The 23,592-nt window shown below is 39.0% G+C and overlaps 2 protein-coding genes across 2 annotated transcripts in view; both read right to left on the reverse strand.

Moving 5' to 3' along the window:
* Window positions 1-2,636: 2,636 nt before the first annotated feature.
* LOC102278893 (olfactory receptor 6N1) lies at window positions 2,637-3,581 on the reverse strand. The gene has a single exon (XM_005896949.3). The coding sequence runs from the start codon at window positions 3,579-3,581 to the stop codon at window positions 2,637-2,639; it is 945 nt and encodes a 314-aa protein (XP_005897011.2).
* A 1,819-nt stretch (window positions 3,582-5,400) lies between these two features.
* Window positions 5,401-23,592, reverse strand: part of LOC102279174 (interferon-inducible protein AIM2) — a 91,733-nt gene continuing 73,541 nt past the window's right edge. The window contains 1 exon segment of the mRNA XM_070368716.1: window positions 5,401-5,528. Within this exon segment, the coding sequence (XP_070224817.1) occupies window positions 5,401-5,528 (128 nt within the window).

Consider the following 23,592-nt stretch of genomic DNA (forward strand, 5'->3'; position numbering starts at 1 on the left):
GCTTAAGGTCACAAAGCAATTAAGTGGTAGAATTAATGTTTCAACCCAGGAAGGCAGGCATCAAAGTTCACGTTCTAACTACTACATTGCTCTGCCTCTGGGATAATAAAGCTAACATGAATTGAACACTTAGCATGTGTTACTTTATTTAAACTTTAGGACTCTTTGTTATAGAATATTTTAAGGAAGAAAAAATTAAGATCAGAGAGAATTTACTTTCTTTTCTGACAGGGTTGAGGCAAAATAGATGGGCCTCAGGCTGTACAGCTGAAGTTTGTTCCCTATGGACAGATACTCAAAATAGTGGATAGGAGAAGTTAAGCCCTTCTATGATAAGAGATAAAAGGCTACATATTCCTTATTCTTGAAGTCAAGGAGATTTTCCTTACTACACACAAGCAGAAAATCTCCTTTAAGGTCAAAAAGGGAGAGAGGAACAACTCCATAGTAGGTGATGTCAATCTACCCATAGACATCTTTGATAGAATCTATCTTAGCTAAGAGATGCACATGCACACATGGGCGGACCCTGACATAAACCAAATATAAACTCAGAATCAGGCAAAGCAAGATGATTGGCCAGAGGAAACCTGAAAGACATGCCCCATGTGAAGTGGTTTAAACTACTAAAAGGGTGAGAATCTCTGACCCCGCCTGTGTGTCTATCCATACATATGTTTTTTCTTCCTAATAAACAGTTTGTTTCACAACTTTTCATCTCTATGTGGAAATTCATTTCTACACAGCTGATGGGCCAGGGCTTTGTTACTGGCCACTCACTTGTCCCTGGTGGCCTGGTGGCTAGGATTCAGCACTGTCACCGCCATAGGCCTCAATCTCTGGCGGGAGACAGAAATCCTGCTTCAACCATCACAGGTGGAGGCCACCTGACATCAGGATGACATAGTCAAAAACAGCAAAACTTGGATTTGGACAGTTACTTTCCTCTCTCTGTTCTGGATTTTCAGATCTTACCATCTGAGTCTGGTCCAGATCCTGCTTTCTTTAAGATATGTTGCAATTACAGAATCAAAACTTGCTAAGCAGGAAGGAATATAAGCAGTCATTAGCTCCTTATTGAAATCTGGCAAAGAGTCCAACTGAGGGAGTCTTGCTAAGTTCACCCAGCCCACTGAAGTGGATCTGGGGTTAAATCCATATCTCTTGACAGCAAGTGTGGTAATCTTTCTAGTGTCATCATGTAGGTAGTGAGATGAGTCTTTCTTCTTCAAAAGATCTTATGAAGATTAAATTAAAAATACATTTGAAAGCAGCTGTCACTATTCTGGCATAGGACAGACATACCAAAAATAATTGATTTGATTTTTTAGCAGTTACATAAGGATGAAAACTAGAGGGAGTATTTAAATCCCACACAGTGACCCAGTCTCTACCAAGATCCTGGTCCTCTCTTCCTCAAAACCCTGACATCTTTTGGCAGGGGCTAGATCTACAGTTCACATATTGCCAAAGTACAAAAATTAAACCTGAGCAATAATTTTCAAATTTTGCTAGGCAGAAAAAGTGGTAAGGGAGCTGGGGGAAAAGAGAAGGAAGAGAATGAGGTCATAGCTACAGGTCCCCATGTCATAGCTACAGGTCCCCATGTCTATTTTTTATTTCAGCATGCTTTCTACATTGTACATGTGTGCTTGCAAAGCTTTTTGTTTGTCTCTTTGTTGCTTGGTTTTTATTTTATTTATTAATGGAATATGGCTCCAGATCACTCTAAGGCATATTCCACAGTATTAGAAAGGAATTCATAGTGCACTCTCATCTCCAACACTTTTGTCTCTCCCCTGCTGCTGCTAAGTCATGTCAGTCGTGTCCAACTCTGTGTGACCCCATAGACGGAAGCTCACCAGGCTCCTCCGTTTCTGGGATTCTCCAGGCAAGAACACTGGAGTGGGTTGCCATTTCCTTCTCCAATGCATGAAAGTGAAAAGTGAAAGTGAAGTCGCTCAGTCGTGTCCAACTCTTAGCGACCCCATGGACTGTAGCCTACCAGGCCCCTCCGTCCATGGGATTTCCCAGGCAAGAGTATTGGAGTGGGGTGTCATTGCCTTCTCCGTGTCTCTCCCCATTAGACAGTAAATTATTATCTAAAGTTTCTAGCCTCCTACCCAATAGGGTCATTGTCTTCTCCAGTGAGACACCTTTGATCACATGATCTCCCCAGATCACTGGGTTCTTGATAAGTTTTCTGCCTATGGCTCATGACTTCACATCTGAAACTTACACAGGTTATAATTTTTGGCCAGTCTTGTTTTCCACCTTTTCTATCTTATTCTAGGAATCTTAACTGGACAAAAGTGCCACCTCTCGGCTTTAGTTTGCTTTCTTTCTCTCAGTATCTTACTCTTTCCCTGAGCCATAAGTTCAAAAACATTTGCATGTTTTCTGGTTTGTTTTTCTTCCTTTGTGGCATATCTCTACAATTTGTTTGGAATGGAACCAAAGACATACCTCCTTTCTCTCTATATGATCCAACTCTGATTAATCCAGGCTTATGTCTTCTTCCATGAGTGATTTTATTTCCCTGGCATTTACTTTAACTCTGGGAAGATAATTGACTAACCAACTGGGTGATTCATTCCTACAGTTACCAAGAAACCTCAAAATGATAACAGAGATTGTCAAACTTCCTGCAAAATGGTCCGTATCCTGACCCTGACCCTTTTCATAGCATCCTTCACCTCCTTGTTTCGAAGGGTATAGATGATAGGATTGAGAAAGGGAGTAAGAAAGGCATACACTAAGGCAATATGTTTGTCTATGCCCTCAAGGAGACTCCCAGGTGAGCCCACATAAACTGTGAAGGCAGAAGCATAAAAAAGCACCACTACAGTTATGTGGGAGGAACAGGTGGAAAAGGCTTTGGCACGGCTGGCAGCTGAGGGCAGCTTCAGCACAGCTCTCAGGATACCCCCATACAGTCCTAAAATGAGCACAAGATTGCACCCTGTGGCCACACCAATCACTGCCCCGTGGACCTCATTATGCCACCTTGTGTCCACACACGCCAACCTCATTAGTGGTGCCAGGTCACAGAAGTAATGAGCCACCTCTTTTAAGCAGAAGGGCAGAGTAGCTGTGAGGCTTGCTGGCACAAGTGCAGCTGAGAAGCCAGCCACCCAGGTGACCCCTGCTAGCCATAACTGTACCTGTCTGCTCATAAGAGCATGGTAGTGCAGTGGGCAACAGATGGCAAGGTAGCGGTCCAGTGCCATGACACCCAACAGGTAGCACTCAGTCATGCCCAGTGAATGGAAGACATAGAGCTGGACAAAGCACACAGTTGGTGAGATGGGTGAACGCCCATGGAGCAAGGTGTGCAGCAGTGTGGGCACTGTGGTGCTGACATACCAGAGTTCCAAGAAGGAGAGGACACTGATGAAGAAGTACATGGGTGTGGACAGTCTCGAATCTGCCTGAACCAGCACAATGATGAACAAGTTCCCTGCCAGGGTGAGGAGATAGATGCACAGTGTCCCCAGGAAAGCAAGAGGTCGCAGGGCTCCAGCAGTAGTGAAACCAGCAAGGAGAAAACTCTGGGTCCATGTGTGATTGACAAGGTCCATGATTTCTAGGAACAAGGAGTAAAAACAGAGGATTAATAAACATCAAGGCTTTTCCTCTATTCAGAAAATGTCTCTAATGTCAAGAATACTCAATTTGAGCACCTTAAAGGAACTTGATATTATCTAAACAATGCTCCTCACTTTGCAATAGAAGAGTTGCAGCCCTAAAGGCACACATGGTGGGACCCAACAGAAACTGTTGTTTCCAGAACTGGAAATAGAAATCAAGGCTCCTCATGCCAGTTCTATTCTTTTCTACACCATAATATTGTGCTCTTATGACTCTAGAAACTGTATTTTTTTCCTGCTACACCATCAGGAAGCAGGAGACACCTAACTGCTGGTTGAAAACAGTGAAACCAAAGGATGGTAGAGAGGGCAGAGGAAATAGACAACAGTCTTCAAACTTAAACTGTCATTTACTGAGATTTGCAGACAGTAAGAAGAAATAGAGAAGCACACATACATACAGCAGAGGTTCAATTTTCTTAGTACCTTAAGATGACAAAGTTTAAGAAATATACGTTTATGTAAGGTAAATAAACCTTTATGTAAATCTAAAAATGAATATATATATATATATAATATATTTACTGTACAGCACATTCATTTTTTGGGATGAAACTAATACAATATTATAAATCAACTATACTTCAACTTTAAGTGTGTGTGTGTGTGTATAAAGGAAAATAAGAGAGAGAAGAAAACCTTTACCTCCATCTTTCCTATAGTTTCTAATGATTAAAAACAGCCATATAGGGCTGTGTTGAAGCCTCTTTCAGAAATACCCTCTAGAGTTTATAGACATTTTTCTAAGGAGTAGAAAAAAGGATGGGAAGTTAAAGAAATGCAAAATTTCTAAGAACTGTTCCCAAAATTTCAGGTCCATAGTGCCTGATAATAGCTCACTTTGAAAGATGATCCACAGAGAAGAAATGTGCCAGGAACTTTCAAAGAGGAAAACCATGAAGACAGAACACCCAGCAACAAGTCCTATTATTTTTAAAAAAGAAAAGGCCTTCCTCTAAGTCAGGGATTCTGCTTTGAGAACTTACTCTATTGCTAACAGGCAGTAAACTTTGGGCTAAGCAACTTCTTTTTCTCTAACATAAAAAAGTTTGAACTGAGGTTTTCTAAAACTTACAACACAGCTAATTTATAGTTCCCCAAAACCACTGAAAATGTTTATGGGCTATGGGAAACATCAGCACCATGGTTCCTAACATTTTTTTCTCATCCCCTAATCCTCTTCTTCAGCTCCACTCATCTCTGATACACTATCCCAAATTACTGTCTGGATGAAATTAAGACTTGTAGAATTTCCTTCATCATTCTTTTACCCCAAGACACTTCTGTACTTATATCTCTTGTTCCTGGAAATGCTGGCTTCCCAGGGGATGTATAATGTGTGTTCATTGGTGTTGTTGGGTATGATGAGCTCTCAATAGAGGTTCCTCTGGGGGAAGGTTGTTGGGCACAGAAAAGTGATGCAGAGTAGCACTATTTCTCAAATGACTTTTCTAAACCTTGCAACCCTGACTGTTGAGCTCTGGGATCAAGTCTTAAGGAGACTGCCTTTTCTAGGCCACTTTGAAAACTTTGCAAAAATTCCATATAGCTTTCTATGGCAAGAGACAACCCATCTTGCATAATTTTATGCACACATACAGAATAGCACACTGAGTGCCCCAGAAGTGAGTTTCATCTTCTGAAAAATTGCATTGCAAGGAGATTTCTCAGTTTCATTTCCATGCAACTCCAATAATAAGAGCTAGGTGATCTAAGAAGAGTAAATCATCAAGTTGTGTTGGGAGCCACCTTAGGCATTACTGACAAAATGGAGGCACGGCCCCAGACCCCTCTCCTCATTCCGCAGGCAAGGACCCTGGATGAAGGAGTTAGGCCTTGTAATTCTGACTTGTTTTTTCCTCTCCTCGGCTGAGTTGACTGAAAAGGAATATTAAGGTGCTTATTGTTCTTGAGAGGAGCATGAGAAGGCACAAAGTCTTCTGCAGCAGTGCTCAGAGAATAATTCATAAAGTTAATCATTGACATTTGTTTAAGGACTTTTACAAAAGAGTGTTCCAGGATGAGCACATAGGCCATAGCTTGAGGCCATGGGAGGGATTGCCATCTGAAGCCTATTTGTTAGGAGAATGTTTATGGCAAAGGAGTTTACTGAATTTAGGGCTTAGAAATAATTAAAATAGTTAGAAATTAAAGATTTAAGGAATGTTGTAAAGTTAGTATATTTTACTATAACTTATAGAAGTTAGGAATTTTAGAGACACTATAGCTAGAAGACTTTTTAAGAGAAAGTGAGCTCAGGATGTTACAGGCAAACAGGATTTAGGAAGATATGTAGTAAACTGAGGAATGTAGCATGAGTTACAATGTAATCACAAGGTAACTATAGGACACATTAGAGGAGGTAGATAATAGATGATAAGGCTGATTCCAGAGAATCACTGAAGCAGGAACTCTGTTTGAAGAGCAACAGTGATTTAGGGAGATAATAAATCTGGGAGAGGGGGAACTGAAAATGTCAAACCTCTGACTTACTGTTTTTGTAAAAGTATAAAAGAGAATCCTAAACTTGAAATAAATAGGCAGTCCAAGAAAACTGAGAGGCTGTCTCATTACTCACTGACACCGTTCATCTCTTCAGGTTGAATCCCTGGCCACTGGAGCTGGACTCCGGCAAAGTTGCTCACTGCTAAACTTACTACAAGTCTCCCTTGTAGCTCAATTGGTAAAGAATCTGCCTGCGATGCAGGAAACCTGGGTTTGATCCCTGTGTCGGGAAGATTCCCTGGGGAAGGAAATGGCAACCCACTCCAGTATTCTTGCCTGGAGAATCCCATGGACAAAGGAGCCGGCAGGATACAGTCCATGGGGTCACAAGAGTTGGACACAACTTAGTGGCTAAACCACCAACTTTACCACGACCTTCCCTTTTGGCTCAGTGATGAAGAATCTGCCTGTGGTGCAGGAGATGCAGGTTCAATCCCTGGGTCAGGAAAGCCCCTGGAGTAGGAAATCAATTTATCCATTAATTCTATTATTGTTGAATATTTACTATGTACCAAACACCATTCTAAACCACAAAACCACCAGCATTGCTGTCATTTATACCACTACCACAATTATAATTAAATGGAACATCCACATAATGTTTTTTCCAATAGTCATGTCTAGATGTGAGAGTTGGACCATAAGGAAAGCTGAGCACCAAAGAATTGACACTTCTGAACTATAGCATTGGAGAAAACTCTTGAGGGTCCCTTGGATTGCAAGGAGATCAAACCAGTCAATCCTAAAGGAAATCAGTCCTGAATATTCATTGGAAGGACTGATACTAAAACTGAAGCTCTAATACTTTGGCCACCTGATGCAAAGAGCTGACTCATTAAAAAGACCCTGATGCTGGGAAAGATTGAAGGCAGGAGGAGGACGGGACAACAGAGGATGAGATGGTTGAATGGCATCACTGACTCAATGGACATGAGTTGGAGCAAGCTCCAGGAGTTGGTGATGTACAAGGAAGCCTGGCGTGCTGCAGTCCATGGGGTCGCCAAGAGTTGGACATGACTGAAAGACTGAACTGAACTGAACATAATGCTTTTTCAGTTTTCCATAGTCATGTCATTTTTTATTACCATCAGCATTATCTTCGTAAAAGCCCTACAATCAGTTCATTTAAATTCTGACCTTGATTGGGCATTTTACATAGGCATGGACTGTTTGGATATAAAAGTCACATAAGTAACAGATTGAAAGAATTAATCCACTGGGGAATAGTAGATTTGCATCATAGGTCAGTGTAAATATGGTTTCACATTTAGGAAGCAGAAGCAGAAGAAAAAATAACAGCAAAATTAAATTGGCTATCAGAACATTAACCAGGAAAGGTTTGCAGATAGACCACATAAACTTGAGAGAATTCATTCCTCAACTCCTCAAATCATCCAGGAAAATCTTCCTGTGAGATCTGGAGTTGTTTTAATGACATTAAAGTGTGATATGTGATTTTGAGTGTTTTTCTTTAGAAAATAATGTAACCTTAAGATTGGAAGAATTAATCCTTGAGTAAAATTTTTTCTGATGCTTGGGCATGTAAAGGATCTTGTTCAGTCTTTTCTAGCCTTTTGTAGAGATTCCACTTCAAATGAAACAACTGGCATTTCTCCAGGATAAATGGTTACAACTACCATTGATGAAACTGCTGTATCCTTCGCATTCCCAAATACAAAAACACTCCTAATTTGTAGCTGCGTTTATGGATCTATAAGACAGATTCTGGGACAGACTTTCCCCATGTTTTGGAGTACTCAATTGTATACCATCATGGCTTGCACTAAAACAGTATATAAGGCTGTTTGTTTGCCTTCAGAAAACAATCACTATGATACAAATACTTGTTTATAAGAAGTTCAAACACAAACCCAAATCAATACAAAATACATATGCAAAATATATGGCATTGTAGATAAATGAGTGAAATATGTCTTAAAGATAGCACAAAGAGGGAAAATAGAAGTTAGAGCATTCCAAGTTTAGGAAATTGTTTATTTTCCTCACATGTCATCCCCCACCAGCAAAACATGCTCTCTTAACTAATACGTATCCTGTATTAGAAATGGAGCAAAAGAAAAGAACGAGGTGTGATACCTCCATCAAGAGATCCGTGATTTAGCAAAGGAGATAATGAAGAACATCTGTTAGAGTGTTAAGTGAAAAAAAAAAACAACAACAGTATTTCAAGTTTCAACATTGTACAATGATTATTAATATTTGAAAAAAGCCTGTGTTACAAGAAATTATTAGAAAGGAATAGGTGAAAAATTGTTTTAAAAATAATTGTATAAGTAATTCAAATTTTATCTATCCATATATTCTATATAGGCATACATTTACTTGAAATACTGTTTTCCAAGAAAAAATGTGATCCAAAGGTTAGAAAAAAGTGTTAACAAAAAGCAGCAATAGTGCATGGAGAGGGGAAACCAGTGATTCTGTTATTCATGAAATATGTTTAGTAAATGCTTCTTATTTCCCATGCCTCTTACTGGGCAAAGTTATGAAATGAATAAAACATAATCCCTTTCCTCAAGATGCTTAATTTGGAGTGTGGGCAATCCTTCCCCAAATAGGCATTTATAAAAGAATAAGGATGCTTAAATACATGAGAAGATATTCATCTTAACTCATAATGATGCATGCAACTTTAAACTACTTTGAGATACTTCTATCACCTTCAGACTGACAAAAATCCAGATGTTTTAAGCACAGTTTATTGAGCCAACTGCAGGGAAATAGACTTTTCATACTTTTCTCATAAGAGAACAAAATAATGAAATAAATTTGGAGAAAAATTGATCAATCTTTATGTAAACTACGTAGTCACTTGTGCCTAGCAATCCCACTTCTAGGAATTCATCTTGCATATATGTATATGAAATGATATCTTGTGTATCAAGGTTGTTTGTAGCTCTGACTGTAATAGCAAGACTGGAACTCATCAGCCCTTCAGCACTGAACTGTGTAAATTAAGCACACAATGAACTATTTATCAAACTGAGCAAGGACTTTTTACAGTGATCAGAAATGGTCTCTAAGGGACTTATGAGAATACTCATATTTACTTGTTTTTATGTAAGGAAACACTGCACAGTTTTAGGAAACACACATGAAAGTTGTTTTCTATTGTGGGGAGTGAAAATAGCATGGGGCAGATGGACCTGGATTGGAGAAATAGTCTTCTATTGATTTATATACCTTTTTATGAGTTATTTTGATTTTTAATAATGTAGGTATATTCTTAAAATAAATGTGAATACAGTGACATAGTGCAATCACACATCCTGGTTTGCTCAAGTGAGTTCTGGTTAATGCCTGTTGCTCAGGATAATTATTAACAGTGCCCTGCTTTATTCTTAAAAACACGTGGGCTTTACTTTCATGATAAACTACACATACATACTATGTGATAGAATGCTAACTTTGATACTCCTTCAAAGTTTGCAATCAGAGTTCTTATATATATAATTTCACTCTTTCTAGAGTAATAAACTGCTATGAACATGGAAAAAGGAAGGAGGCAAAGAGTTGTTCCTGAGGCATTCACCCCAGTGTGTCATATTCATGCATTGCTTCCTACTTCTTTTCACATCTTAGTAAATTTTAAAAAGTGTTAATAAGTCTGCAGAGAAGGCAATGGCAACCCACTCAATACCCTCACCTGAAAACTCCCATGGATGGAGGAGCCTGGTAGGCTGCAGTCCATGGGGTCGCTGAGGGTTGGACATGACTGAGCGACTTCGCTTTCACGTTTCACTTTCATGCTTTGGAGAAGGAAATGGCAACCCACTCCACTGTTCTTGCCTGGAGAATCCCAGGGACGGGGGAGCCTGGTGGGCTGCCGTCTATGGGGTTGCTCAGAATCAGACACGACTGAGCGACTGAACTGAACTGAACTGAATAAGTCTGCTTAAGTGTTAATTGTCTAAAGTCTGTAATTTCCTCAGGTTGTATCTTATCACTCAAAGTGTGAGGTGGAGGGAGATGGGCAGTTCAACCCACCTATTACCTATGTTTGTTGGGAAACTAAGGACAGTCTGAAAGGAAGGACCTCAGAAGGTCTGAGAGCATATAAGTTTGTGCAGTAAAAGATAAGATGATTTGGAAGCATGGAACTGATCTAAAAAAGAGGAGTGACCCCTGGTAAGCTTATAGAAAGAAACAATCTCTACCATCTTATTTGCTCCTTAAGAGTCCATCTATTCACTCATCCATTCATTCTTTTCTTCATTTATTCATAAATGAAAGAATATACCAGGTACCATATCAGAAATCACTGATGAAATATATGCTTCTTTGAATTATAAGATGTATCTACAATAGGATTGTAAGCCCTCAAGCTCATTACACAGTATTGATTAATGTGACCCAAGAAATTGCTAGTGATTCTTTTTCTTTTTTAAAATTTTATTTATTTATTCTTGGTTGTGCTGGGTCTTCATTGCTGCTCAGGCTTTTCTCAGGTTGAAGCAAGCAGGGGCTACTCTCTAGTTGGGGCGCGAGGGCTTCTTGTTGCAGAAGCTTTTCTTGCTGTGGAGCACAGGCTCTAGGGCGCATGGACTCAATAGTTGCAGCCCCTGGGCTTTAAAGCACTAGTTGTGGCACATGGGCTTAGTTGCTCTGTGGCATGTACGGTCTTCCCAGGCCAGAAATCAAACCCACGTCTCCTACATTGGCAGGCTGATTCTTTACCACTGAGCCTAAGGGGAATCCCCATTGCTAGTGATTCTTTTGACTGCCACCTGGTAATGTGCTTACCAAATAGTATTTTTCTGCAACCCACGACCACTCCAATAAAGACAAGTTGAGATAACTTTGGGGTAGGAGAAAAGAGAGTGGGAAGAGGATAAGGGCCCCAAAGCCATGTATTGAGGGATAGTATAAATTTCACAAGGGCAAGGAGAAACACACAGGATGTTCTAGGGTGATTTTGGACACCTAAGCCCAAGTTTGAATTATCATCAGTTCTATTGACCCACACATGTGACAAAAATGTGAGATATGTGTAAAATCAAGCAAACTTAAGGGAATAAATTCCCACTGCAGAAATTTATGTGATGAATTTGTAGTAATAATGACTATCTCATATGTAATATTTACTATTCTGTTTGCTGAGAAGGGGGCCACAGAGGATGAGATGGTTGGATGGTATCATTGACTCACTGGACATGAGTTTAAGCAAACTCCAGGAGATAGTAAAGGACAGGGAAGCCTGGTGTGCTATAGTCCATGAGGTCACAAAGAATCAGAAATGACTTAATGGCTGAGGAACAACAACAGTCCTCAAAAGAATTCTTTGAATGAAGGTCTACTCCCTCATCATTTTACAGATGAGGGAGTCTTTTACATATGGAAAATAGGAAAGTTAAGTGAATTGTTTAAGGTCATAAATAAAAAAAGTGGTAGAGATAATGACTGAATTCAGGAACCAAGCTTCAAAGTCCCTGGCCCTGCCTCTAAAATAATAAAGCTTTTTATTATTTATAGAGTAACAAGTATCAAGAACACTTAAGCATTGATCACTTTAAATGCTTGGTTTCCTTTAATCTTTAGAGAACTGTGTGGTGATCGTTATAAATATTTTTCTTTAAAAAATCAAGGAAACAGTTGCTCAGACAGAGGTTACCTTTTTTTAAATTTGGAATCATATAGGTGGCACTTGGAGAAGGCAACGGCACCCCACTCCAGTACTCTTGCCTGGAAAATCCCATGGATGGAGGAGCCTGGTAGGCTGCAGTCCACGGGGTCGCGAAGAGTCGGACACGACTGAGCGACTTCACTTTGACTTTTCACTTTCATACATTGGAGAAGGAAATGGCAACCCACTCCAGTGTTCTTGCCTGGAGAATCCCAGGGACGGGGGACCTGGTGGGCTGCCGTCTGTGGGGTCACACAGAGTCGGACACGACTGAAGTGACTTAGCAGCAGGTGGCACTAGTGGTAAAGAACCTGCATGCCAATTCAGGAGTCATAAGAGGTGTGGATTTAGTCTCTGGGTTGGGACAATCCTCTGGAAGAGGGCATGACAAATCACTCTAGTATTCTTGCCCAGAGAATCTCATGAACAGAGGAGCCTGGCGGACTACAGTCCACCAGCGTTGCAGTCCATGGGTTGCAAAGAGTTGGACATAATTGAAGCATCTTAGCAGGAAGCAGGCATATAACCAAAAAGGGATCTGGGCCAACACTTTTTCCTCTCTGTTCTGTGTGTTTGCCTTTTCATACTGTTCATGCTGAAATGTGAGAGTGTGTGGTGAATGTGAAGAGCTGTACCAGTGTGCACAGTCTGTAGGAATTCTGTATGTGGGGAGGAGTCCAGATGGGATGGACACCTGCTCAGAGGCTCAACAGCACAAGCTGAGCCTGGAAATCTTTGAGCAGTGTGTCCAAACAAGTCTCACATTCCCCTTGTTCTGAGTTAGATCTCAGACAGCTGTATTGAACTTTCATATTCTTAGCCAGCCCAGATCTTTCCTTCCACTTCCCTTTGGTCAAACAGAGGAGCCTTGCCCATTGCTGAATTATTACTGCTGCATACCCCTTGTTTGAAGGACTTGGATACTGAGATTCACTTAGGGGAAGCATGAGAGCCAGATCTATGCAGCTAAGGAAATCCTCCCACAAAACTTTTCTTCTGAGCAACTCAGGGGAACAGAGCAATGTGCTAACTAGTTTTTTAATGAGAAGACAAATGAGGAGCAGTTTAGTTGAACTGGGGAAACCAGAGAGTGAGGCTAGGGAACTGTTCCCAGGAGAGGCTGTGTCTGCTTAATGAAGCTGAGCCTCAACTTCAGTGATTATCAGCATTTTTCTCTGCAGAGACTTCTCCCTGCCTGAATAGAGGATCTGGGAGCTTTGTGGGAGGCCCCAGGTTTCTCCTCTTACCTTCCTCAATTAATACTAATTGTGAAGGTGAGTATGCAGAGCAGGAAGTGAAAAAAAGCAGCTCTAGAAAACAGTCCTCCTAGGAATCCTTTCCTCAGGCCTGCAGGGAGACACCAGCCTCCCAGCTTTGTCTGAACCATGCAGAAGGGCATGTGTTCCCTACACTCATAGGAGGCCCTGTGGACATAGAGTGGGAGTCAGGAGGCCTGAGCTTTATCGTGGCTCGTCACTAGCTAACTCAGATCCAAAGTGGGTCACACACCTTTCCTGACCTATACTAAAATATGGAAATTGGACTTCATGAATTACTTGGTTTCTTTGAGCTGTAATTTTATGAATTACGATTTTCATTGTGGTTTTCATTCTGATACCCAGGGTAACAGCATCAAGAAACAAGAGTGTAGTAGCCTCACTTCTGCTTTAAAAAACAAAAAAGTTTATTGAGTGTAAAGGAAGTAAAGGGAGAAGTGAGAATATAAGAGTAAGATAAATATAAGCCCCAAGAGATACCACACCCCAACAGAAGAGGGGTGTATACCATCTAGGTTCAAACAAAGGAATGTGTTTCCACACTTACTTGCCCCTTTCAGAACAATTTTTAAATTCTCATTTCCTGCTTGGGGTAAAAAAAAAATTCTATAATTTTCTTTCAGAAAAAAATGAAACAGTTCTAATCATCTGCCTGTCTGCACATCTCTGCTTGTCTACAGACCAATAGACACATATATGGCACTATAACTCTCAGACAGCACCAAAAAATCAGAATTACAAGTAGAATTTTCAGTGTTGGTAATCATATAAAGGGGCTGTCCAGATGGTGCTAGTGATAAAAAATCTGCTTGCCAGTGCAGGAGACATGAGACCCGGGTTTGATTCTTGGTTGGAAAGATCCCCTGGAGAAGGGCACGGCAACCCACTCCAGTATTCCTGCCTGGATAATCCCATGGACAGAGGAGCCTGGAAGGCTACAGCCCATGGGGTCACATGGAGATGAACGTGACTGAAGTGACAGCACGCACACATGCAATGGTTTAAAGAACACACAGTAAGAAAACCCCGGGTTTGAATCAACAGTTGTAAAATAACAATCACAATGCAGCAGTTCTAAAATACAGTACAATTTAGCTAACCCCGCAAAACTAAAATGTTATTCACAGCTGTCTTTTAGGTTGTTGGGAGAATTAAGATAATTTATGTTGGAATGCAGTAAGTGCTAAAAAATAAAATCAAACTTTGTTGATTGCTATTATTATTAGCACTATAGTTACATGTCTAATACCTAATAGAACCAAGGAGATGATTAAAATTCATCAGAGGAATTTAACAAGGGGGGAAAATCCTCAAAGTCTTAGTTCTGTAGAGTTACAGTGTCCCTGCAGAAGTGTCAACCACTCATAGACCAAGCTGCTTAAAAGCAGTCAGCACCATTTCGTAAACCTACTAAGTTTTAGTAGTTTTTGAGGATTTGAACTCTTCTTCTGACAAAGGGCAAGCAGACCAGAGTGTGGGTTGTAAGCGGGATGGTAGGAGAGATGGAGAAGGAGTCTTTCTGTTTATGTACCAAAAAGTTGAATTGTTTAGGATGAATTTGATTGGAAGTTGTCTGCTTGGGAACAGAATCCCTGCACCGTATATGAGTTACTTCTCTCCCTTTCAAATTATTTCCCAGTATTTCCTCCTACTCACAAATAACAGGATCACTGATTCATTCATTAATTCACTCATCAGTAATTGTTGAGCACCTAGGTACTAAACACTATACTATGTTAAGTTCAGTTCAGTTCAGCTCAGTTGCTCAGTCATGTCCAACTCTTTGCGACCCCATGAATCGCAGCACGCCAGGCCTCCCTGTCCATCACCAACTCCCAGAGTTCACTCAAACTCATGTCCATCGAGTCAGTGATGCCATCCAGCCATCTCATCCTCTGTCGTCCCCTTCTCCTCCTGCCCCCAATCCCTCCCAGCATCAGAGTATTTTCCAATGAGTCAACTCTTCATATCAGGTGGCCAAAATATTGGAGTTTCAGCTTTAGCATCAGTCCTTCCAAAGAACACCCAGGACTGATATCTTTTATTTATTTATTTATTTTTTTAATTTTATTTTTAAACTTTACAATATTGTATTGGTTTTGCCAAATATCGAAATGAATCCACCACAGGTATACATGTGTTAGAATGGACTATGTTAGGTACTGGTAAAACTGGCCATTTTTACATGATAAATATTTTCTAATTATTTAATGTGTACTTGAGAACAGTTTATAAATGTTGGATTCAAAAATTCCATGTCAGATACAATTTCTTAAGCTGGTCATTGTGTTAACCAAATCTTTTGAATCTTAATCATAACTATTTGTTAGCCTTGTTGTTTCAACAATTGAAAGAGATGATGACATCTCCAGCTATAATGGTAACTTTGTCAATTTCTCATTGTAATTCTTTTGAATTTTTCCATACATTTTTATATAGTTTATATATTTACAGCTTTTACCTACTATCTGAAAGGAGAGTATTGCTCTGAAAACTTTCATAAGACAAAAAATGGAGTAAAGCAAAAAGTACTCCCCACTTTGCAAAAGTTTGCCTTATACCACTTTACTTTTGCCAAAAACCTGTATTAGTACATTTTTTGTTAACTGAAAGAAATACAAAGAGAATTTTCACTTTTACAAAAAAAACAAAAAACAAAATCTTATTGAGGTAAAAATTGTTAGGCAGTCAGTGTAGAACTCAGAGCTGTGGTTCTTTTTCTAATTTCTAATTTCAATTTTAATTTTCATACACAAGCATTTTGCTTCATTAAAAGCTATATTTACTCCTTTAGTTTCCAGGCATTCAAAGGAATGCCTCCCTGGTCTGGAGGGTCATAAAACATTCAGACCCAGGACAAGACAATCACTAACTGCTGTCCAGTTTATCAAGGAGTAAAAACTCCAGGTAGGCAATTAGCTCCTAAACACACATCTAGCCCCTCAATAATGGTCTGGGTGTCTTGAGAAAGGGTCAAGGGATGATGTTGCAATGTCTAGAAAAAACTGAGAAACTGGAGGATCCAAGAAAGTCATAAAAATGACAAACTGAATATTGCAACATTTAAACTGATTTGTCAGAAATTACACATATCACATGTCTAACTCTGAGCCAACCAAAAGTGAACAGATCAACTCTAATAAAGATATAAAAACTGAGGTTATTCCTGCCTTTGGGAGCTCTCTTCACCCCTTCTCAGTATCTATGCTGAGGGCTTTGTATCTCCATCCTTTAAAACAAACTTTGCATGCATGTGTGTTTGCTGAGTTTGAGGAGGAATTCATTCTTTAACTCCATGAACAGAACCCAGTTTCCCATTTCATTATCGTGCCAATATGGATGTTTATTAAAAGTGAAGTGGCATAATATGAACTTTTGGAAAGCAGAAGATACCTGTACAAATACAAGTGTATATACTAGTAAATACTGTGGTGTTGGAGAAGACTCTTGAGAGTCCCTTGGACTGCAAGGAGATCCAACCAGTCCATTCTGAAGGAGATCAGCCCTGGGATTTCTTTGGAAGGACTGATGTTGAAGCTGAAACTCCAATACTTTGGCTACCTGATGCAAAGAGCTGACTCGTTTGAAAAGACCCTGATGCTGGGAAAGATTGAAGGCGGGAGGAGAAGGGGATGACAGAGGATGAGATGGTTGGATGGCATCACCGACTCAATGGACATGGGTTTGGGTGGACTCCAGGAGTTGATGATGGACAGGGAGGCCTGGCGTGCTGTGGTTCATGGGGTCACAAAAAAAGAAAAAAATATGATATGCTGTTATACTGAGTAATGTAAAATATGTGTACACATATATTTGGTATGAACACATAAATTAAATCATATTTTCCCAAGGGCTGACTATATTGTAATTACGTAGTGAAATCTACAAATCTACCCTATCTGTATTGATTTTTTTTCCCCAAAACTCTATTTTAAGCTACACTATTATGTGAAACCCTGTACCAAGTTCACAGGACAAAAATCTCTGGAACTGACCAAGCCCCATAGCAACTGTTGCCACAACCCTCCAGTTCCCTGACCCCATATCAGGTAAAATACCCACCCTACTACCTATCCTATAGCATCCTAACCAATCACCTAATGCCACCATTTCAGTAGGGACTTTCTCTGTCTTGAGGTTATAAAAATTGGCTACCAGCCTGCGAAAGCCTTTTGGCTCTCCCTTGAGCAGACCAGCTGTTCTAATCTTGTCTCCCAGTCTAATAAACCTTATTCTCCTCTCATTCTGCCTCATGTCTGGAAATTCTTTTCCAGCCCATGCACGGACCATGACATATATATCTATGTATTCAACCTTTAAGTGACTTTATGTTTCATGTGTATTTTGTAAACAACACACAGCTGGATTTCTTTTTAATCGAAATTGAAAAAAATTATCTCCTGTCCATTTATGTACCTATTTTATGTATATATTTTAGCTTGATTCTTCCATCTTACTTCATTAGAATTTGTAACACATAGTATATGCTTTCTTCTCCTTTCTTGTCAGTTTCTTTAAAAATCTTTATCTTCTTTTTAAGAACAAATGCCTTAGAGAATTCTCATATTCTCTGGTCCCCCCAAACTCCAACCCTACCACGTTGACATACTTTCTGCATTCTTCTCTTTTTATTTTATTTTATTTTATTTTTAAACTTTACAAAATTGTATTAGTTTTGCCAAATATCGAAATGAATCCACCACAGGTACACATGTGTTCCCCATCCTGAACCCTCCTCCCTCCTCCCTCCCCATACCATCCCTCTGGGTCGTCCCAGTGCACTAGCCCCAAGCATCCAGTATTGTGCATAGAACCTGGACTGGCATCTCGTTTCTTACATGATATTTTACATGTTTTAATGCCATTCTCCCAAATCTTCCCACCCTCTCCCTCTCCCACAGAGTCCATAAGACTGTTCTATACATCAGTGTCTCTTTTGCTGTCTTGTACACAGGGTTATTGTTACCATCTTTCTAAATTCCATATATATGCGTTAGTATACTGTATTGGTGTTTTTCCTTCTGGCTTACTTCACTCTGTATAATAGACTCCAGTTTCATCCACCTCATTAGAACTGATTCAAATGTATTCTTTTTAATGGCTGAGTAATACTCCATTGTGTATATGTACCACTGCTTTCTTATCCATTCATCTGCTGATGGACATCTAGGTTGCTTCCATGTCCTGGCTATTATAAACAGTGCTGCGATGAACATTGGGGTACACGTGTCTCTTTCCCTTCTGGTTTCCTCAGTGTGTATGCCCAGCAGTGGGATTGCTGGATCATAAGGCAGTTCTATTTCCAGTTTTTTAAGGAATCTCCACACTGTTCTCCATAGTGGCTGTACTAGTTTGCATTCCCACCAACAGTGTAAGAAGGTTCCCTTTTCTCCACACCCTCTCCAGCATTTATTATTTGTAGACTTTTGGATCGCAGCCATTCTGACTGGTGTGAAATGATACCTCATTGTGGTTTTGATTTGCATTTCTCTGATAATGACTGATGTTAAGCATCTTTTCATGTGTTTGTTAGCCATCTGTATGTCTTCTTTGGAGAAATGTCTATTTAGTTCTTTGGCCCATTTTTTGATTGGGTCATTTATTTTTCTGGAGTTGAGCTGTAGGAGTTGCTTGTATATTTTTGAGATTAGTTGTTTGTCAGTTGTTTCATTTGCCATTATTTTCTCCCATTCTGAAGGCTGTCTTTTCACCTTGCTTATAGTTTCCTTTGATGTGCAGAAGCTTTTAAGGTTAATTAGGTCCCATTTGTTTATTTTTGCTTTTATTTCCAATATTCTGGGAGGTGGGTCATAGAGGATCCTGCTGTGATGTATGTCAGAGAGTGTTTTGCCTATGTTTTCCTCTAGGAGTTCTCTTTTGTTCTGGCTTTACTTATTTATAAGACATCTAATGAAGGCATTTGCTCACACTTACTTTTTTTTTTTTTCTGGCTGCCAATATTTTTTAGATTTATTTATTTTCTTATTGAAAAGCTCTTCCCAAACAGTTGTTGATGAGGGATTTTGTGTTGCAAAACTAGTGAAACTTTGAATATTGAGAATTGTTTTGATTTGTTTAACTATGTTAAAATGCATACCATAAATATAGCCATTTTTAAACACAGGCATATCTCATTTTATTGTGATTCACTTTATTGAACTTGGAAGATATTGTGTTTTTACAAATTGCAGGTCTGTGGCAACCCAAGTTCTTGTAAATCTATCCACACCATTTCTCAACAGCATTATATTTAAATTAAGGCATGTTTGGGCTTTCCTTGTCACTCAGCTGGTAAAGAATCCACCTGCAGTGCAGGAGACCTGGGTTTGATCCCTGGGTTGGGAAGATCCCCTGGAGAAGGCAAAGGCTACCCACTCCAGTATTCTGGCCTGGAGAAGTCCATGAACTGTATAGTCCATCAGGTCACAAAGAGTCAGACACAACTGAACGACTTCAAGGCAAGTTTACTGTTTTTTAAAACTAATATAATGTTATTTTTACAGTAAACCACAGTATAATGTAAACATAACTCTTATATGCACTGGGAAACCAAAAGAAAAAAAAAAATCATATCACTTGCTTTATTGTAATCATCTGAAAACAAACACACAATATATGCAGGGTACACTTGTATACAATTCAAGAGTGTTAAGTATGTTGACTTTGTGCAACTAATCTCCAGAACTCTTTTCATCCTGCAAAACAGAAACTATACCAATTAGGCAATATTCCTTTATTCCACCTCCCCCCAGATTCTGGCAAATACCAGAAAGCAACAATTTCTGAGTGTAATCATACACCGTTTGCTATTCTGTGGCTGATGTATTTCACTTAACATAAGGTTCCCAAAGTTCATCCATGTTGTAGCATGTGTCAAAATGTCCTTCTTTTTAAGATACAGTTATTTTCTATTGTATGTGTATATGACATTTTGTTTATTAATTTATCTATTAATGCACACTTGTATTGTTTTAGCCTTTTGGCTACTGTGAATAATACTGCAGTGAACATGGGTGTGTAAATATTCCCTTAAGATTGTACTTTCACATCTTGAGGTATATGGGTATATGCCTAGAAGTGGAATTACTGGATCATAATAATTTAATTTTTAAGTGTTTGAGGACTCTCCATACTGTCTTCCATACAACTGTACTGTGGAGCCCTGTACTAAGGTCACAGGATAAAAATCTTAGGAACCGACCAAGCCCCATTACAACTGTTGCCATGAGCTTCCATATCTAAACTGGCCAGTTCCCTGGCCGCGCATTATATAAAATATCCACCCTTCTATCCACCGTATAGCATCCTAACCAATCACATAATGCCACCATTCCAGTAGGATTTTTTTTCTTTCTTGAGGCTACAAAAATGGGCTGCAAGCCTGTGAAAGGGTACAGCATCTCCGACTCTAATACACTTTATTCTCTTCTCATTCCAACCCACATATGGACCACAACATGCACTCTTTTACATTCCCACTGATAGAGCACAAGGATTCCAGTTTCTCCACATCCTCAACAATAATGATTATTTTCTATTTTCTTTGTGTGTGTGTGTGTGTGTGTATATATATATATATATATATGGCAGTCATTCTAATGAATGTGATGTGGTAATTTATTGTATTTTATTTTAATTTGCATAATGATTATTGTTATTAAGTGCTTTCTCATGTGCTTATTGATCATTCATATAGCATCTTTAGAGAAAGATTTATTTCAAATTTTTCATATATTTTCTAATCAAATTGTTTGATTTTTCTCATTGAATTATAAGAATTTTTACATATCTGGATATTAATCCCTTTACAGATATATAGTTTGCAAATACTTTTAAAAATTCTATATGCTTCCTTTCCACTCTGTTGACTGCTTACTTTAACACATAGAAGTTTTTAATTTTGATGTTCTCGGATTTATCTATTTTGTTGTTGTTGTTGTTTGTTTTTGACTACACACTGAATGTCACAATAAAGAAACCATTGCCAAATCCAATGTCATGAAACTTTCCCCAATGTTTTCTTCTGAGAGTTTCATAGTTTTAACTCATGTTTGGATCATTGATCAACTTGAATCAATTTTTGTATATGATGTAAGTAAGTGTTCAGTTTAAATCTTTTGCAAGTGAATATACTTATTACTCCGGAGAAGGCAATGGCACCCCACTCCAGTACTCTTGCCTGGAAAATCCCATGGATGGAGGAGCCTGGAAGGCTGCAGTCCATGGGGTCGCTGAGGGTCAGACACGACTGAGCGACTTCACTTTCACTTTTCACTTTCGTGCATTGGAGAAGGAAATGGCAACCCACTCCAGTGTTCTTGCCTGGAGAATCCCAGGGACGGGGGAGCCTGGTGGGCTACCGTCTATGGGGTCGCACAGAGTCAGACACGACTGAAGTGACTTAGCAGCAGTAGCAGTATACTTATTACTCAACACCATTAAAACAAACAAACAAACAAACAAACAAAACTGTCCTTTCTTAATTAAATGATCTTGATAACTGTGTCAAAAATAATTTGACCATATATGTGAGGGTTTATTTTTGTGCTGTCTGTTTTATTCCATTGGTCTGTTCCATGTATGCCTTTATACCAATACCACACTGCTTTGATTAAAATCAGGAAGTGGGAGACCACCAAATTTGATATTCCTTTCCAAAATTGCCTAGGCTACTTGGAGTTCTTTGACATTCTGTATAAATTTTAGGATGAATTTTTCTCTATCTACAAAAAAAAATGACATTGGTATTTTGGTAGGGGTTATATTGATTCTGTAGATCACTTTGTATAGTATTGACATGTTAACAATACTAAGTCTTCCAATCAATGAACACATGATAGCTTTCCAAGTATTTGTGACTTTGATTCATTTCAGAAACAGTTTGTAGCTATCAGTATATATGTTTTTTGCCTTTTAAGCTATGTTTATTTCTAACTACTTTATTTGTTTTTTAAGCCATCATAAATTGTATTGTTCCTTAATTTATTTTTTAGATTGCTATTGTATAAAAATATATTGATTTCTGCATGTTTTCTTGTCTTGAAAATTTGCTGAATTCATTCATTAGGTCTAATAGTGAAATCTTTAGAGTTTTATGCATATAAAATCATATAGTTTTGAGTTGTTTTTTCTATATGTTATAAGGTAGTGTTCCTTTCCTTTTTTGCATGTGGATATCTACAATCCCCAACAAAATTTGTGAAAGAGACTATGCTTTATCCAGTGTATATTCTTGGCACTCTCGTAAAAAATCAGTTGGCTCAGTTGACTGTATATTCATGGGTTTATTTCCATGTCTATATTCTGTTCCATTTTTCTGTATGACTGTCTTTGTGCCACTACCATACTGTATTAACTATTAGCACAGTTTGTAATATATTTTGAATTCTGGAAATGTGATACTTCCAGCTTTATTTTTCTTTTTCAAAATAGTTTTGGCTATTCTGGGTCTTGTGAGATTTCATATACATTTTAGGATTTTTTGTTTTAGTTTTTGTGAAAGATGCAATTGAGATTTTGATGTAGATATCATTGAATCTGTAAATTTGAGTAGTATGGACAATCAATGAACACAGGATATCCTTCCATTTATTTGTTTCTCCTTTAATTTCTTTTGTCAATATTTGCAGTTTTTAGTGTACAAGTGTTTTGTGTACTTGGATAAGTTTATTCCTAAGCATTTTATTCTTTGCAATGCTATTATACTGAGATTGTTTTCTTAATTTCCTTTTGAAACACTTTGTCTGTGGTTCAGGAGCTCTGAAGAGCTCCAGTACCATAGTACTTTAGATCTCAGCACAAAGAATACAGTGAAAGCAAAGTGATAGATAAGAAGTGATTTATTAGAATAAGATGCTTGTGAGATTTTCTCCAAGCTAGGCTTCAAGAGTACATGAAGTGAGAACTTCCAGATGTACAAGTTGGATTTAGAAAAGGCAGAGGAAGCAGAAATCAAATTGCCAACATCCATTGGATCATAGAAAAAGCAAGAGAATTCCAGAAAAAAAATCTGCTTCATTGACTATGCTAAAGCCTTTGACTGTGTGGATCATAAGAAACTGTGGAAAATTCTTCAAGAGATGGGAATACCAGACCATCTTACCTGCCTCCTGAGAAATATGTATGCAAATCAAGAAGCAACAGTTAGAACCATGTTGAGGTCCTTTAATGGACGGGAACTTGGTGGTCCAGAGTTGATGATAAGAAAGTAAAGGAGAGAAAGAGGCTGATATTCCTTGGTTTACACAGAAAGCCAATAAAGCCCCTGCATGGGGCTTACTCTGTTCACGAAGGCCTCAGGCGCCGTCTCGATGGGGTGAAGGCACAGAGCACCTTCTCAAGAGGGTCTTAGAAGCCCGGGCAGGAAAGTGAACTCAGAGAGCCTCTGTGCTCCAGGGGATCAGCCTGAAAAAGAGAGAGAGAGAGAAAGAAAGAAAGACATGGGGACCAGAGCTCTGATGGAGCAAAGATGTTTTAATCAACATGGTGTGGGCATATATACCGTCTTACAAAGTAG

The sequence above is a fragment of the Bos mutus genome, chromosome 3 (genome assembly GCF_027580195.1).
Source record: "Bos mutus isolate GX-2022 chromosome 3, NWIPB_WYAK_1.1, whole genome shotgun sequence".
In the NCBI taxonomy this organism is placed as follows: domain Eukaryota; kingdom Metazoa; phylum Chordata; class Mammalia; order Artiodactyla; family Bovidae; genus Bos; species Bos mutus.

Bases quoted from the DNA above. Each gene is read 5' to 3' on its own strand.
- LOC102278893 (XM_005896949.3), bottom strand. From the start codon at position 3,581: ATGGACCTTGTCAATCACACATGGACCCAGAGTTTTCTCCTTGCTGGT.